Source organism: Bufo bufo, chromosome 4 (genome assembly GCF_905171765.1).
Source record: "Bufo bufo chromosome 4, aBufBuf1.1, whole genome shotgun sequence".
Lineage (NCBI taxonomy): Eukaryota > Metazoa > Chordata > Amphibia > Anura > Bufonidae > Bufo > Bufo bufo.
The window spans coordinates 56,654,391-56,672,245 of NC_053392.1; the positions used below are offsets into that span (position 1 = coordinate 56,654,391).

The following is a 17,855-nucleotide window of genomic DNA, read 5'->3' on the forward strand; positions in this document are numbered from 1 at the left end:
GAAGGATGTACGGAGGCTTTGTTGAGCGGCATTACACTTATTGGGGGGCACTAATAGGGGCATTATTGTTACTGGGGGGCACTAATGGGGGCATTATTGTTACTGGGGGCACTAATGGGGGCATTATTGTTACTGGGGGCACTAATGGGGGCATTATTGTTACTGGGGGCACTAATAGGGGCATTACTCTTATTGGGGGAACTAATAGGGGCATTACTCTTACGGGGGCACTAATGGGGGCATTACTCTTACTGGGGGGCACTAATGGGGGCATTATTGTTACTGGGGGAACTAATGGGGGCAATAATAGGGGCATTACTCTTATTGGGGGGAACTAATAGGGGCATTATTGTTACTGGGGGAACTAATGGGGGCATTACTCTTATTGGGGGGCACTAATGGGGGCATTATTGTTACTGTGGGCACTAATAGGGGCATTACTCTTATTGGGGGGCATTATTGTTACTGGGGCACTAATGGGGGCATTATTCTTACTAGGGCAATAATAGGGGCATTACTCTTATTGGGGGAACTAATAGGGGCATTACTCTTACGGGGGGCACTAATGGGGGCATTACTCTTACTGGGGGGCACTAATGGGGGCATTATTCTTACTGGGGGCAATAATGGGGGCATTACTCTTATTGGGGGGCACTAATGGGGGCATTATTCATTCTGGGGCACACTAGTGGGACCATTACTCTTACTGGGGGAGCACTAATGGGGGGACATTAACTCTGTGGCGCATGAATGGGGACATTACTATTAGGCCTCTTGCACATAACCGTGTCCCCCCCGTGGCCGTATTGCAGCCCCCCGCATACGGCGGGTCCGCAATACACAGGACACCGGCCGTGTGCATTCTGCATCACGGGCATCAGGGATGCGGACCCATTCACTTGAATGGGTCCGCAAATCCGGAGATGCAGTGCGGAACGGAACCACGGAACGGAAGCACTGCGGAGCGCTTTCGTGGGGTTCCGTTCCATGCTTCCGTTCCGCAAAAAAGATAGAACTTGTCCTATCTTTTTGCGGAACAGGTGGATTGCGGACCCCATTCAAGTGAATGGGGTCGCGATCCGTATGCGGCAGGCCCACAGCGGACCGCAATTTACGGTTCACAGCACGGGCACGGCCAGCACACGCAAGAGGCCTTACTGGGGGCATTAATATTACTGGGGGGCGCTAAGGGGGGCATTATTAATTCTGGACGGCACTAATGGGGGCATTAATATTATTGGGAGCCACAGTATGACATCGACGTAACGCCCCGTGTTAAGCCACACCCCCACAACTTAACTTGGACAATATATTTTTTGTCGAGAAAGGTGGCAACCCTAATCGCGGATCAAATTAGCGCACGTCTCGGTGATTTTATTTCACTGACTCACGGTCTGTATGAAAATACTGACGTTTGAACAGACACATTCAAATAATTGGGTACGAGTGCTGTCCGTACAAAATGCGGCCAATAGCATATGGCTACATGCACACGGTCCCCAAATTGTGAATCCGCAAAAAAAAAAAACGGATGGCATGTTTTTTTTTTTTTGCGGATCCATTGTAACAATGCCTAAAACGGACAAGAATAGGACATGTTCTATTTTTTTTTGCGGGGCTACAGAACGGACATACTGATGCGGCGAGCACGTTGTTTTTTTTTTTAAGGCCTATTGCACACGGACGTTTTTTTTCCCCGTTTACTGGACGTTTTTTGCGTTCCGTATACGGTCCGTATACGGAACCATTCATTTCAATGGGTCCGCAAAAAAAAACGGAATGTACTCCGTATGCATTCCGTTTCCGTATTTCCGTTCCGTTTAAACATAGAACATGTCCTATTATTGCCCGCAAATGACAGTCCGTAGCTCCATTCAAGTCAATGGGTCCGCAAAAAAACGGAACACATACGGAAATGCATCCGTATGTCTTCCGTTTCCGTTCCGTTTTTTGCTGAACCATCTATTGAAAATGTTATGCCCAGCCCAATTTTATCTATGTAATTACTGTATACTGTATATGCCATACGGAAAAACGGAACGGAAAAACGGAACAGAAACGGAAACACAACGGAAACAAAAAACGGAACAACGGATCCGTGAAAAACGGATCGCAAAACACTGAAAAAGCCATACGGTCGTGTGCAATAGGCCTAAATGAATGGGTCCGCATCCTATCCGCAAAAAAAAACGGAACGGACGCGGAAACAAACAAGTGGGCAGGAGGCCTATGTCGCACAGTACTTTTGCAGCGGCCACAACTGCCCCCAGCATTTCTTACTGCTAATTTCCATATTTGCAGACATTTACTTTCCCGCCCGCATAATGTATAGCCTGCAGTATATACCGTCAGTGCACGCAGCCTGTGGCTCAGCAGCCGTCAGTCCTCTCCCTACAGGCTGACATACACTTCTGACCAATGCCGGGAGAGGGCGTGTTACGCGGAATCCAATCCACTGCTTCCTTTCCCGGGGGGTGGTGCAGGTAGGCAGGACACCGGAAGTGACGTACAAGCTGTCCCGCTGCACGCCGGGATTTGTAGTCCAGTCCTGGTTCCTGGCCGCTGTCAGGACATAAGGTGAGAATGGCAGCGCGTTGTGGGAGTCCTCTGTGCCTGACTGTTGGGGGGGCAGGGCAGTCAGAGCGCAGATCTCCTGCATGTCCACACCTCAGGGATCGTACTAGTAAACATGGTGGGGGGTGTGTGTGTGAGACCGCACAATGTCACGTGATCTGACTGACATGATTGCAAGCTCTTGTGTCCAGATTTGTATTTCTTCCGTGGACACACCCCTTTAACCACACTTAAAGGGATTGTCTAGTTTTGTGTTGCTAAAGCCTGTTCAGTGTGTGTTTCGATTCCCCCATGTAACCAAGTCCTTGGCTCGCTTTTAGTTAATCAATGTTCATTTGCAGCCATGGAGAGAGGAGGGTTTGTTACATTGGGTCCTGCGTAAAAGGGAAGCATTCTCTGCCCTGCTCTGGGCTGATAACCCTCCTGCAGCGATACATTGTAACAAAGGCTCAGTGGCGACCAGCGATAGGTCAGGGGGGGGGGCTTTCATTTCCTGACAACCAGCAGAGGTCTTGGAAATAGAGATAGACGGAATGTGAAATCTAAAGAGGGTTGTCCTAAGAGCTGCAGGATCGGGGGTTGGATCGCTGGGATCACCACCGATCAGGAGATCCTGGCGGTCATAAAAGATGGCGGAGTGCGGCGCTCGGCTATCGGGGCTGCCCCATTACAACAACGCCCCTACCCATAGGATGGAGAATAGGTGCCTGACTAGCTGTCTACAAGGGGTTAAGAGAGCTGCCAGACTTTTTACTATACAAGCACCATGTCCCCAGACGCCGCCTCAGTCCTACTTGTCGTAGTCTGTAACCATGGCGACACATAGGCCTGCACAGGAGCTGTATACGCAAAACGGCACCAGTTTTTATTTTTTTCTAGTGTGTTTTTTTTATTTTTTTATTCCGATTATTGCTGAATTGCCTCCTTTTTCATTTCGATGTGCTGCAGCAATTTAAAAAAAAATGGTGGCAAAGGTGGACGTCTCCTTCAGATAGTTTTATGAGGTGGTTTACGGGTGAGATAAGTGATGGTGACTCCGCCGCAGACCCATAAATTTCTTCGCTTTTGAACGAGCTGCCGCCAGTATTGGGAGGATGGGCCGTTTATGGTTTTTTAAAGGGACAGACCCACATATTGTCTTCGAGTACCCCCCCCCCCCCCCCCTTACTTGGTGTATAAGGAGGGGCTCTTCTGTGGTCGTGATGACCGGTTCCTCATCGCCCAGCACTTCTACGTACCAGTCAGCTTCTCGTATGCTGCGTCTCTATGTCTCGGGGTCCCAGGACGGTCTATGTGTCCCCCCATTACCTTGTGACTGGATCCTGCACCCCTACAATCCGATCAGCGTAGCAAAGGGAATGACTGGAAATGTCCGAAATCAGGTCGTCATATGTGCGGGAGAGTCTTAAAGGGCAGGATCTCGCGTAGAGCCCCAAGAGGCTTCTGTTATATGGAGGTGGAGCAGAAAAAACATGGCTGTTTTCTTCCAGGAACTGCGCCACGTCTGTCCACAGTCAATTGTATTGAACTGAGTGGGGCTGAGCTGCAATACCGCAGGGGACCTGTGGAGAGGTGTGGCGCTGTTTCTGGGGACCCCAACAAACCACCCTTGAGACTGTAAATTGAGGGAGGGGAATTAGGTAAACTTCAATTTTTAGGTCATGAGTGGAGTTTTTAACGTGTATGCTCTTGAGACCTTCCTTGGTAGTCGACCATGGATGGAATATTAGACTAATTGTGGTCACTGAAGGGGTTAACCTTGGTATAATGACACCTTCTCCGTTGCGTTGCCAGCTCCGACTGCTCAGACTTCCGGTCATCTTCGGATCATGCTGAGGGCGAGGGCACCGCATCTGCTTCTGGGGAAGGTCTGCGGAAACCAGCGCCCCGGTGCCACCAGCCTGCCAGCCCTCCTCAGGCTCGGCCGCCTCCCCCCCGCACGGAGCCATCAGACCTTACACCCAGAATGGGCGGCCCTGGCCAAGAAACAGCTGAAGGGGAAAGATCCGGAGAGTCTAAGGTGGCACACGCCAGAGGGTATAGTGATAAAGCCTCTCTACACCAAGAGGGACACGACAGAGCTGCCCGAGGAACTGCCCGGAGTCAATCCCTTCACCCGAGGCCCGTACCCCACCATGTACACCCACAGACCCTGGACCATCCGACAGTACGCCGGCTTCAGCACCGTGGAGGAGAGCAACAAGTTCTACAGGGACAACATAAAGGGTGAGGCTCAGTTTTTTTTATGATTTTTTATTTTTGCAAATTGTTAAGCTTTGCTGCAAGATTGCATGAAGGCGCTAAAGCCTGTATGAAGCGTTTTCGCAATATCTCAGGTGTCTTCCCCCCCAAAAAAATACATAGGTATGGGTGTAGAATGTGGGTTTATTTTGTCAGAAGTGGGAAAATTTTCCCGGCAGCGATGGTTAGCCTGGCATCAATGGGACAAAATGGTCTGCTGACGCTTTTTTTCTCCCAGGCCTTCTGGATGATGATCACTGGGTGACTTCCCCCCCTTCATCCTGGCAAAGCAGAGATACTTGGTTTTAGAAGACCAGTTCAGTTTCCCCTCTTGACTCCTATGCAGACCTCGGTTACAGTAGAAAAAATAAAAAATAAACATTTTTTTTTTTTTAAGAGTGAATGTCCCCCAAACATTTTTTTTTAGGACCTCAAAGGGGACACAATACCTTTTAGGAAGTCAAGGTTGATAAACCACCACGTGTGCAAAATGCTAGGAAGTGCTTGGTCATCAAAGAAGTTAAAGGAGCTTCGAAGATGAGGGATTAGGTGGAGGGGAGGCAGTGGATTTTTAATTTTTTTTTAACTTTCCATTCGTAGCGGCCTTGGTAGAAGGAGCATATTTTTTGGTTGGATCCCGTAGGTTGGTTTTTGAGACTACCTCTAGACGATCACATTTTCTTGGTGCTACATGTCTCATATGCTTCGGTTTTGCTTACAGCCGGTCAGCAGGGATTATCCGTCGCTTTTGACCTGGCCACCCATCGAGGATACGACTCTGACAACCCTCGGGTTCACGGAGATGTGGGCATGGCTGGTGTGGCCATTGACACAGTAGAAGACACAAAGATGCTTTTCGATGGAATTCCTTTGGAGAAGATGTCAGTCTCCATGACCATGAACGGCGCAGTCATCCCTATCCTGGCCATGTTCATTGTCACGGGGCAGGAGCAGGGTTGTCCTCAGGAGAAGCTCACTGGGACCATACAGAATGACATATTGAAAGAGTTTATGGTCAGAAACACCTATATATTTCCTCCAGGGCCATCCATGAGAATCATTGCTGATATTTTCCAGTACACGTCACAGGTGAGACCTTTACTTGTTCGTTGAGCTGAAGGTTAGAAAAACATAGCTACTTTCATCAAAAACAGCAGCACACCTCTGTCTAGTAGTGCAGCCCAGCTCCATTCACTGCTGCAACACCAGGCACCGCCCATGGACAAATGTAGTGCTGTTGTAGGAAGAAAGCAGCCATGTTCTTGTAATTCTGGACAGCCATTTGTTAAATTTGTGAATTCTTGGCTCTCTGCTCTCCTAAGTTTCTGCTCATCCCCCCCTCCCTCCAGAGCCTGCTCTCCGCCCGCCCCCCTCCCTCCAGAGCCTGCTCTCCGCCCGCTCCCCTCCCTCCAGAGCCTGCTCTCCGCCCGCTCCCCTCCCTCCAGAGCCTGCTCTCCGCCCGCCCCCCTCCCTCCAGAGCCTGCTCTCCGCCCGCCCCCCTCCCTCCAGAGCCTGCTCTCCGCCCGCCCCCCTCCCTCCAGAGCCTGCTCTCCGCCCGCTCCCCTCCCTCCAGAGCCTGCTCTCCGCCCGCTCCCCTCCCTCCAGAGCCTGCTCTCCGCCCGCCCCCCTCCCTCCAGAGCCTGCTCTCCGCCCGCTCCCCTCCCTCCAGAGTCTGCTCTCCGCCCGCTCCCCTCCCTCTCCAGTCTGCTCTCCGCCCGCTCCCCTCCCTCTCCAGAGTCTGCTCTCCGCCCGCTCCCCTCCCTCCAGGGCCTGCTCTCCGCCCGCTCCCCTCCCTCCAGAGCCTGCTCTCCGCCCGCCCCCCTCCCTCCAGAGCCTGCTCTCCGCCCGCCCCCCTCCCTCCAGAGCCTGCTCTCCGCCCGCCCCCCTCCCTCCAGAGCCTGCTCTCCGCCCGCCCCCTCCCTCCAGAGCCTGCTCTCCGCCCGCCCCCCTCCCTCCAGAGCCTGCTCTCCGCCCGCCCCCCTCCCTCCAGAGCCTGCTCTCCGCCCGCCCCCCTCCCTCCAGAGCCTGCTCTCCGCCCGCCCCCCTCCCTCCAGAGCCTGCTCTCCGCCCGCCCCTCTCCCTCCAGAGCCTGCTCTCCGCCCGCCCCCCTCCCTCCAGAGCCTGCTCTCCGCCCGCCCCCCCTCCCTCCAGAGCCTGCTCTCCGCCCGCCCCCCTCCCTCCAGAGCCTGCTCTCCGCCCGCCCCCCTCCCTCCAGAGCCTGCTCTCCGCCCGCCCCCCTCCCTCCAGAGCCTGCTCTCCGCCCGCCCCCCTCCCTCCAGAGCCTGCTCTCCGCCCGCCCCCCTCCCTCCAGAGCCTGCTCTCCGCCCACCCCCCTCCCTCCAGAGCCTGCTCTCCGCCCGCTCCCCAGCAGAGCAGACACATATACATAAACACAGCGCAGATAACTGCATGTTATATACATAATGACAAACATTCCACGTCGCTGGAGATCACAGGTTCAGAATCGGCGTTTCCGTTCTTCTCATCCTTCATCTTGAAGATTCCGGAGTTATTGCAGTTGATAAAACCTCAGAGCTTCTTCTTTACGTTATCACCTCTGACTTCTTTCAGTACATGCCAAAATTTAACTCCATCTCGATCAGCGGGTATCACATGCAGGAAGCTGGAGCCGATGCAGTTCTGGAGCTGGCCTACACAGTAGCTGATGGTCTGGAGTATTGCCGTACAGGGCTGAAAGCCGGCCTGACCATTGATGAATTTGCACCCAGGTAAAGACTGTACATTGTGACAATAAGTGCCAATTCCTTCAGCAGAGGGTGGTGGCTGCACAATATCTACACCTTACATAATAGCGAGTGCAGCTCTGGAGTAAATTACAGAATGTACAGTAACTCAGGATCACTATAGGATAAGTAATGTATGTACACAGTGACTGCACCAGCAGAATAGTGAGTGCAGCTCTGGAGTATAATACAGGATGTAACTCAGGATCAGTACAGGATAAGTAATGTATGTACACAGTGACTCCACCAGCAGAATAGTGAGTGCAGCTCTGGAGTATAATACAGGATGTCACTCAGGATCAGTACGGGATAAGTAATGTAATGTATGTATACAGTGACTCCACCAGCAGAATAGTGAGTGCAGCTCTGGGGTATAATTCAGGATGTAATTCAGGATCAGTACAGGATAAGTAATGTATGTACACAGTGACTCCACCAGCAGAATAGTGAGTGCAGCTCTGGAGTATAATACAGGATGTCACTCAGGATCAGTACGGGATAAGTAATGTAATGTATGTACACAGTGATTCCACCAGCAGAATAGTGAGTGCAGCTCTGGAGTATAATACAGGATGTAACTCAGGATCAGTACAGGATAAGTAATGTATGTACACAGTGACTCCACCAGCAGAATAGTGAGTGCAGCTCTGGAGTATAATACAGGATGTCACTCAGGATCAGTACGGGATAAGTAATGTAATGTATGTATACAGTGACTCCACCAGCAGAATAGTGAGTGCAGCTCTGGGGTATAATTCAGGATGTAATTCAGGATCAGTACAGGATAAGTAATGTATGTACACAGTGACTCCACCAGCAGAATAGTGAGTGCAGCTCTGGAGTATAATACAGGATGTCACTCAGGATCAGTACGGGATAAGTAATGTAATGTATGTACACAGTGATTCCACCAGCAGAATAGTGAGTGCAGCTCTGAAGTATAATACAGGATGTAACTCAGGATCAGTACAGGATAAGTAATGTATGTACACAGTGACTCCACCAGCAGAATAGTGAGTGCAGCTCTGGAGTATAATACAGGATGTCACTCAGGATCAGTACAGGATAAGTAATGTAATGTATGTACACAGTGATTACACCAGCAGAATAGTGAATGCAGCTCGGAGTATAATACAGGATGTAACTCAGGATCAGTACAGGATAAGTAATGTATGTATACAGTGACTCCACCAGCAGAATAGTGACTGCAGCTCTGCAGTATAATACAGGATGTAATTCAGGATCAGTACAGGATAAGTAATGTAATGTTCACAGTGACTCCACCAGCAGAATAGAGAGTACAGCTCTGGCGTATAATACAGGATGTAACTCAGGATCAGTACAGGATAAGTAATGTAATGTTTGTACCCAGTGACTCCACCAGCAGAATACAGAGTACAGCTCTGGAGTATAATACAGGATGTAACTCAGGATCAGTACAGGATAAGTAATGTATGTACACAGTGACTCCACCAGCAGAATAGTGAGTGCAGCTCTGGAGTATAATACAGGATGTAACTCAGGATCAGTACAGGATAAGTAATGTAATGTATGTACACAGTGACTCCACCAGCAGAATAGTTTGTGTGGCGAGTTCTGGCGCTGGAACTACAGGTGAACGGCAGGATGCAGGGTGTCGGAAGCGATAGTCTATCTCAGGGATGCAACCTGCGGCCCTCCAGCTGTTGTAAAACTACAACTCCCCCCCCATGCCCTGCTGTAGGCTGATAGCTGTAGGCTGTCGGGGAATGATGGGAGTTGTAGTTTTTCAACAGCTGAAGGGCCGCAGGTTGAGCATCCCTGGTGTATCTTAAAGATAGGTCCTCACTCTTAAAGGGGTTGTCCATGATTGAATGGTCCTTCTCTGCTGGACCTGTGCATGGAAAGCTTGCTCACTTGCCTCCTGCTGCCTGTTTTCCTCCGGAGCTGTCTTCGCTGCTCTCTACTTGTAAACTTTGATTTCTGACGACCCCTCTCAGATGTTTCCTTTCTAGTATTTTCAGCCATCGGTATTGAACGTTGGGTCTTGTTGTTTGTTCCCTCTCAGGTTGTCTTTCTTCTGGGGCATCGGGATGAATTTCTACATGGAAATAGCAAAAATGAGAGCGGGTCGGAGGCTGTGGGCGCAACTGATAGAGAAGAACTTCCAGCCCAAAGATAAGAAGTCGCTGTTACTGCGAGCCCACTGTCAGACGTCGGGGTGGTCACTTACAGAACAGGTGAGAGATCACCGAGAGCGTTACCTATAGATACAGGTGCAGGAGAGCGCTGTCTGCCATTTTACCGCTAATTGATTCCAATGCATCAAAAATGAAGCCACATTTCAGATTATCTTAATTGAAAAAATCTCCTGCCGTTTGATGTATGCAGCCCCTGTGCAGACTGTTCTCTAGTCCCTATCTTTTTTTTTATTTTTCTTTATTTATAGCTTTATTTTAGACCTCATTCCTACGACTGTTGTTTGGGTCCGCATCCAAGCAGCATTTTTTTTTTCCGGTTCTGATGCGGACTCATTCACTTCAATGGGTCCACAAAACATACGGACAGCACCCCGTGTGCTGTCCGCAACCGTAAGTCCGTTCTGTGGCACCCGCAAAAAAAAAAATTAGAATATGTCCTATGCTTGTCTGATTTGCGGACAAGAATAGGCATTTCTATAATGGACTGCCCCTTTCCCTTCTGCAAATTGCGGAACGCACGCGGCCAGCCTCCGTCTTTTGCAGATCCGCAATTTGCGGTGGTCTGAATATAGCCTAACTGTAATCCCTTAGGAGGCTTGAACATACGATATATATATAGGATACTATTGCAGTCTATGGGATGTTCATTGCTGCCTTGGGCAGGGCTTTTCAGGCAGTTAACCATTCAGAAGGCTCCAGGCTGTCATGGCAACCAATCAGGGGCCCGTGATGTCGTGGTGGGAGCTCCGACCTGAAGACAGGGTGAGCCCCCTCCCTCTGTCTACGTGGTCGCTATTGACAGCAGCATCCCAGGGGTTAAATGACCGGGATTGGCGTCATGTATAGAGCGACTCATGTAAGCTTGCTCCATGCCTGCCCTTAACCCTCATGACATATGGGAATGTCATGATGGGTTAAGGGTTTAAAGGGGTTCTCCACTTACAACTTATCCTCTACGCACAGGATAAGGGATAAGTGTGTGACTGGCGGGGTCCATGCTGGGTCCCTGCTGTTCACATGACTGGGGGCCCACGCTTCCTCATTGACATGTTCTACTCTGTTGGGAGATAGCCGAGTGCTTGTTCCAGCGATCGGCACGGACCCCCGCTGATCAGGAAGGGAATAAGTCCTTGTCATGGGACAAACCCTTTAACACTGTGTGAAAATTTGATTAATTTTTTCTTGGATGCATTGGAGAAAAAAAAAATTGATGCAAAGCTGGACATAGCCTTCAAAATCCTAAGGTGTACTGAGGAGCGGTCCTCCATGCCTGCTGCCACCACTAGGGGGAGCTTACTGAAGACACATTTTCTTATTGAACGCTATAGAAGCTGGAAAACCTTGCATGTGTGTGCCCCCTACTGGTGGCTGCGGGATGCCAGTATGTTATATGATGATGATAATGACTTATACATTGGCAGGACCCATATAACAATGTGGTTCGCACCGTGATTGAAGCCATGGCCGCCGTTTTCGGGGGCACTCAGTCGCTCCACACTAACTCGTTTGACGAGGCTCTAGGTCTGCCCACTGTCAAGAGCGCGCGGATCGCTCGCAACACCCAGATTATCATTCAGGAGGAGTCTGGGATTCCCAAGGTGGCGGACCCCTGGGGTGGATCCTACATGATGGAGTGCCTCACAGAGGACGTCTACCAAGCTGCTCTGAAGGTGAGGGGTGCGACTGTTACTGTGTGTCATGTCTGTACGTACAGATGTAGCAGAGCTGAGTCCTGCCTCCTCTATCTCTGTGTTCTGCAGCTTTCCTACACACCGTTTCATTTCCTCATCATTTTCAAGAACTCTGTTTGCTATCAGTGAATGGAAACTCCTCAGTCTAGAAACTGAAACTCTTAGGGACCAAGTTTTGTTCAGATTATTCATTTATGTATTGAGAAGGAAGATGCAAAGCCAGGATTTAGCCCTTTACCCCCTCACAGCCCTGGACCACCGGGGTGTTACTACCAATTTCTATACCACGCTAGAGTAAAACTAACCCTACAGCCACCAAGTATGTGGTAGTGATGTATGGTGGTGTTACTTGTGGTTGTAGTGTGTTACTATATGAGGGTTTTATGTCTACTGTATATTATATGGGCACTCTATGATGGTATCATGTGATATGGGAGCATTCATTGGATACTGTATATGCTTTTTGACCAGGGCTGTATTTCTTTTTCTAATATACAGTACAGACCAAAAGTTTGGACACACCTTCTCATTCAAAGAGTTTTCTTTATTTTCATGACTATGAAGGCATCAAAACTATGAATTAACACACGTGGAATTATATACATAACAAACAAGTGTGAAACAACAGAAAATATGTTAAAATCTAGGTTCTTCAAAGTAGCCACCTTTTGCTTTGATTACTGCTTTGCATACTCTTGGCATTCTCTTGATGAGCTTCAAGAGGTAGTCCCCTGAAATGGTTTTCACTTCACAGGTGTGCCCTGTCAGGTTTAATAAGTGGGATTTCTTGCCTTATAAATGGGGTTGGGACCATCAGTTGCGTTGAGGAGAAGTCAGGTGGATACACAGCTGATAGTCCTACCGAATAGACTGTTAGAATTTGTATTATGGCAAGAAAAAAGCAGCTAAGTAAAGAAAAACGAGTGGCCATCATTACTTTAAGAAATGAAGGTCAGTCAGTCAGCCGAAAAATTGGGAAAACGTTGAAAGTAAGGGCTATTTGACCATGAAGGAGAGTGATGGGGTGCTGCGCCAGATGACCTGGCCTCCACAGTCACCGGACCTGAACCCAATCGAGATGGTTTGGGGTGAGCTGGACCGCAGAGTGAAGGCAAAAGGGCCAACAAGTGCTAAGCATCTCTGGGAACTCCTTCAAGACTGTTGGCAGACCATTTCAGGGGACTACCTCTTGAAGCTCATCAAGAGAATGCCAAGAGTGTGCAAAGCAGTAATCAAAGCAAAGGTGGCTACTTTGAAGAACCTAGAATATGACATATTTTCAGTTGTTTCACACTTGTTTGTTATGTATATAATTCCACATGTGGTAATTCATAGTTTTGATGCCTTCATAGTCATGAAAATAAAGAAAACTCTTTGAATGAGAAGATGTGTCCAAACTTTTGGTCTGTACTGTACGTATGTTAACTGGTTTGGAACCGCGGTCTGCATTAACCCCTCGTTTGTCTCCTTCTTCATGTATTGTGCCGCGCAGCTCATTAACGAGATTGAAGAAATGGGTGGAATGGCCCGAGCCGTGGCTGAGGGAATCCCAAAACTGCGCATTGAGGAGTGTGCGGCCCGGAGACAAGCTAGGATTGATTCAAGTGAGCGATGACACCGATATCTAACGTGACCTATGACTTCTGTGGTAAAATGTATAGCAAAATTGATGGTACCAGTGCAGATTAGTGATGTCGTCGCTATCGTGCCCATGCACACAGACACGCCAAACATTATCAACCCCTTCGCACTGAATATTTTTTTTATTGTTCATTTGCTTCCTAAACACAAAGCTAAGCAACTTTCTAAATCAGATAATTTTTATTTGATTTTTTCGAAAATCACAAAAATACAAAGGAAAATAGTCTGTACAGCATACATGCAACAGTTGATGACAAAAATACCATAGCATTACACGATCGGACAAGTTAAGCAACTTTCTAAATAGTGGGCATTAAAGATACCTCAGTGCATTTTGCTGATGTAGAGTATGCGAAGTCCTTCTTCTATCTGCTGAATGTGACGTAGATCTAACATCATACTCCTCTGGCTGTGGGCTCTCTCTCTTTCCATCTTGCTCTCTCTCTTTCCTCTCCCCTTCTCTCGCAGTGTTAGAGAGAGTAGGGATGGGGAGTGGAATGCACATGGCAGATCAGAGAGTGAAGAGGTGGGAAAGCATCAATGTCTTCTGGAAAAGCAGATCTCACAGTCTGTAGACTTGGAGGAGAGGACACTTAAGACAGTTTGCAGGGGGAGGAGGGAGAGATCTCATAGACCAGTGATGGCGAACCTTTTAGAGACCAAGTGCCCAAACTGCAAGCCATAAACCAATTATTTATCGCAAACTGCCAAGACGGCAATGAAACCTGAATAATAGTCCAGTATAGTATATCTTCCTTGTACTTTATCATTTAGCTATAATACCTGCCTGCATTCAGTGCTCTGCCTGTGCCGTTCATAGTGCGCCCTGCGCTGACGAATGGCAGGAAAAGTCTAAGGCATATTGGTACACCATAGACTCTGGCCATAGGTTCGCCACCACTGTCATAGACTGTGTATAAGTGTAGAGAGAAAGCAGAGTATCCATGGCTGACTCTGCATGGGGGGGGGGGGGGGATCACACACTCCTCAGCGCCAGTGTCTTGCAGAACCAGAGAGAAGAGAGGCCTCATGGACTGTAGAAAGGGAAATCAGTCCAGGAATGAAGCTGTGCTGATATATGAGAGCTAGTGACGGCAGAAGCATCCTGGACACACAGACATCACATCCAGCATGTGTTACTGGGAGGACACTTCCACATGAGAAAAATCTGAAACTAAGAGCAGGTTGTAAACTGAGTGTGAGGAGGACCGAAACCTAGTGCAACAGTAAATTTGTCCCGTTGTGGAACTCTGCAGACGGCGGCTTCCATTCTTTGTGGCAGCAGAGGTACAAGCTGGAAGTAGCAACCCTGTATCTTCTAACCCCATAACATAGCAGCAGAGGTACAAGCTGGAAGTAGCAACCCTGTATCTTCTACCCCCATATCATATTTTATATTTTTTTTATAGGTTTTGCTTTTTAGGCCCTAAAACATGTATATGCAGATAGTGACCAGTAGATGGCAGTATTGCATCATAAATCAGGCTGGTTACAAGTTCTGCTGCATTTGCTTGATCTGGATGAATAGACACAAGCAGTGAAGGCGTCTCGTGGCCTGAATGGAAGTATAACATCAAAGCTTGTGGACCCCCGAACAAAAGTTCCACCTTATGGAACATTACACCAAGGATGTGGTTTAATTGCACTACATACAATAGTTGTTACTGTCATGTGTATGAACGCATATTGCGCTGCTAGTTTCTAACTTTTTAGCCAAACACATGACCAGTAAGTAACGTTTTATTAACTGCTTTGCCCACGTGTCAGTATTCACTGTAGTTCTAGGCATTCTACTCCTGAAACGGGAGGCAGAGCATGACTATTTATCACTATAGCGTCCAGTCTGTAACTCCTGTGCATTGTGGAATTGACTCTTCAGGTTCTGAAGTGATTGTCGGGGTTAATAAATACCAGTTGGAGAAGGAGGAGACTGTCGAGGTTCTTGCCATTGATAATACTTCTGTTCGCAGCCGCCAAATCGAGAAGCTGGATAAGGTAAGACCCGAAAGCAGGGAGTGAGGGGCGCTAATAAGGCTCCAATGGCGTCTTGGAAATAATTTAAGGGGTTTTCCCCGAGATATTTTTACTGCTGATCTCTCCTCTAGATAGGTCATCAGTATCTGATCGGTTGGGGCCGATCATAGTAGTGCAGCAGCGTTCTTGCCGCTTTCCCTAGGCCCTGTGACCTGTACAGATGTTCTCAGCTTCTTCCAATGCAATTTCTCCTGGCGGGAATAGTTTCTCCCCGGGGAAAGGCTCTCGGTGTAAGCGCTGGAGGATATGTACGTGTGTCATATGGTGTCCTCAGAAACTTCCTTCCTATACGGAGACGTTATTACGGTGTGTCCTACTTTGCCTAATAAATTCCAATCTAAAAATGCAATCTGATTATCCTGAAGATTAAACGTGAATTGCAGATTACGGCGATTGTTATTTAAGTAAGTGAGAAGAGCTGGTCGGGCGGAGACCTCTCCCTGCCGTGTAAAGGGCAGATCATCCATGTGCTGTACCATCTGATGGACTGAACGGAGGGGTTGTCTCCGGAGACCCTCAAAATGGCGACGTTAGGTTAGCTAATGAGGGTGGGTATGTTGCACCCATGGTCACTCATTATTTTTTTGGGAGATAAAAATGGCCTTCAAAAGAAAAATGATGGCCATTAACCCCTCAGTGACCACCAATACGCCTTTTTACAGCGGGCAGTAAGGGGCTTTAGGTTGGGTTTTAATGGCGGACCAGTCTAAGCACTGCACACGTCTGCTGTGCAACGGAGAGCAGGGGTCCGCCTCTTGCATTATAGCCAAGTTCCTGCTCTAACAGGCCCAGACTGGCAGAAGTGCCAATCTGGGGCATTTAACTGCTTAGATGCTGCAGTGAGTAACGCCCGTGGCATTTAGGTGGTTTAGGCCTCTTTCAGACGGGCGTTGCGGGAAAATGTGCAGGTGCGTTGCAGGAACATGCGTGATTTTTCCGCGCGAGTGCAAAAGATTGTAATGCGTTTTGCACTCGCGTGAGAAAAATCGCGCATGTTTGGTACCCAAACCCGGACTTCTTCACAGAAGTTCTGGCTTGGGATCGGTGTTCTGTAGATTGAATTATTTTCCCTTATAACATGGTTATAAGGGAAAATAATAGCATTCGGAATACAGAATGCATAGTAAAACAGCGCTGGAGGGGTTAAAAAAATAATAATAATAATTTAACTCACTTTAATCCACTTGATCGCGCAGCCCGGCTTCTCCTTCTGTCTTCATCTTAGCTGTGTGCAGCAACAGGACCTGTGGTGACGTCACTCCGGTCATCACATGGTCCATCACCATGGTAAAAGATCATGTGACGGACCATGTGATGACCGGAGTGACGTCACCACAGGTCCTGTTACTGCACAGCTAAGAAGAAGACAGAAGAAGATGCCGGCTTCGCGATCAAGTGGATTAAAGTGAGTTAAATTATTATAATTTTTTTTTTAACCCCTCCAGCGCTATTTTACTATGCATTCTGTATTCCGAATGCTATTATTTTCCCTTTTAACCATGTTATAAGGGAAAATAATAATGATCGGGTCTCCATCCCGATCGTCTCCTAGCAACCGTATGTGAAAATCGCACCGCATCCGCACTTGCTTGTGGATGCTTGCGATTTTCACGCAACCCCATTCACTTCTATGGGGCCTGCGTTGCGTGAAAAAAGAATATAGAGCTTGCTGCGATTTTCACGCAACGCACAAGTGATGCATGAAAATCACCGCTCATGTGAACAGCCCCATAGAAATGAATGGGTCGGTATTCAGTGCGGGTGCAATGCGTTCACCTCACGCATCGCATCCGCGCGGAATACTCGCCCGTGTGAAAGGGGCCTAAGAGGAAGGGAGTTTGTGGTGTGCCGATATTTGTGCATGCAGACTGCGGCCTAATAAAGGCCACAGGCCTAGCGTGCCGGGCTTCTCTGGCACTGACAGTAAATTCCATTGCACTGCACGAACAGTGCAATGTATTTTAGAAGAGATCGAAAAGATTGCCTATTATAGTTCCCTTGTGGGACTATTAAATGGTTAAAAAAGTTTTATTAAAAAAAAAAAAAAATCACCCTTTTCCATTGAAAAAAATCTGCTCCGTGGAAGAAAAAAAAATCGCAGAAAATAAAATCTCCTCCACATGTTTGTAAAAATGCCAGCATTGCTTCTTTTTCCTTATTCCTCACTAAAAATAAAGTGATAAAAATGTATTATATACCCCAAAAATCAAACCGTCACACAGGTCCATAGAAAGAAAAGTAAAAAAGTTACGGGGCTTTGGATGCGGCGATGCAAAATCATTTTCTTCTTTTAAAGAAATATATAAAATGGGGGTGGGTGTTTATTGGGCAAAAGCAGTAAAACATAAAAACTAGATGTATTTGGTATCGCTGTAATTGTACTGACCCAGAGAATGAAGTCATCATGTTACTTGTACCGGAAAATGGACGCTGCAAAATTTATTACCTAAAAACTCATTGACATTATTGCTATTTTTCCTCTCCGCCTCCCAGACAGAGCTAGGCCTATTGCACACGACCGTAGGTTGCCGTGCTGTGGACCGCATATGCGGGCGCCATTCTGTGGGCATTCCGCATCACGGATGCAGAGCCATTCACTTCAATGGGTCCGCAAATCCGGAGGCACGGAATGGAACACTACAGAGCGCTTCCGTGGGAGTTTCGTCCCGTACTTCCGTTCCGCAAAAAATAGGACATGTCCTATCTTTTTGCGGAAAGGGCAGATCGCGGACCCGTTAAAGTAAATGGGC

General features: G+C 48.2%; 1 protein-coding gene across 1 annotated transcript in view; it reads left to right on the plus strand.

Annotated features, from left to right (window-relative positions):
• The first annotated feature begins 2,462 nt into the window (after nucleotides 1–2,462).
• Nucleotides 2,463–17,855, plus strand: part of MMUT (methylmalonyl-CoA mutase) — a 48,499-nt gene continuing 33,106 nt past the window's right edge. The window contains exons 1-8 of the mRNA XM_040427279.1: nucleotides 2,463–2,577; nucleotides 4,369–4,800; nucleotides 5,537–5,904; nucleotides 7,387–7,544; nucleotides 9,607–9,778; nucleotides 11,161–11,409; nucleotides 12,923–13,034; nucleotides 14,951–15,066. Coding sequence (XP_040283213.1) covers nucleotides 4,404–4,800; nucleotides 5,537–5,904; nucleotides 7,387–7,544; nucleotides 9,607–9,778; nucleotides 11,161–11,409; nucleotides 12,923–13,034; nucleotides 14,951–15,066 — 1,572 coding nt within the window. The 5' untranslated portion in view covers nucleotides 2,463–2,577; nucleotides 4,369–4,403. The remainder of the gene's footprint in view (nucleotides 2,578–4,368; nucleotides 4,801–5,536; nucleotides 5,905–7,386; nucleotides 7,545–9,606; nucleotides 9,779–11,160; nucleotides 11,410–12,922; nucleotides 13,035–14,950; nucleotides 15,067–17,855) is intronic.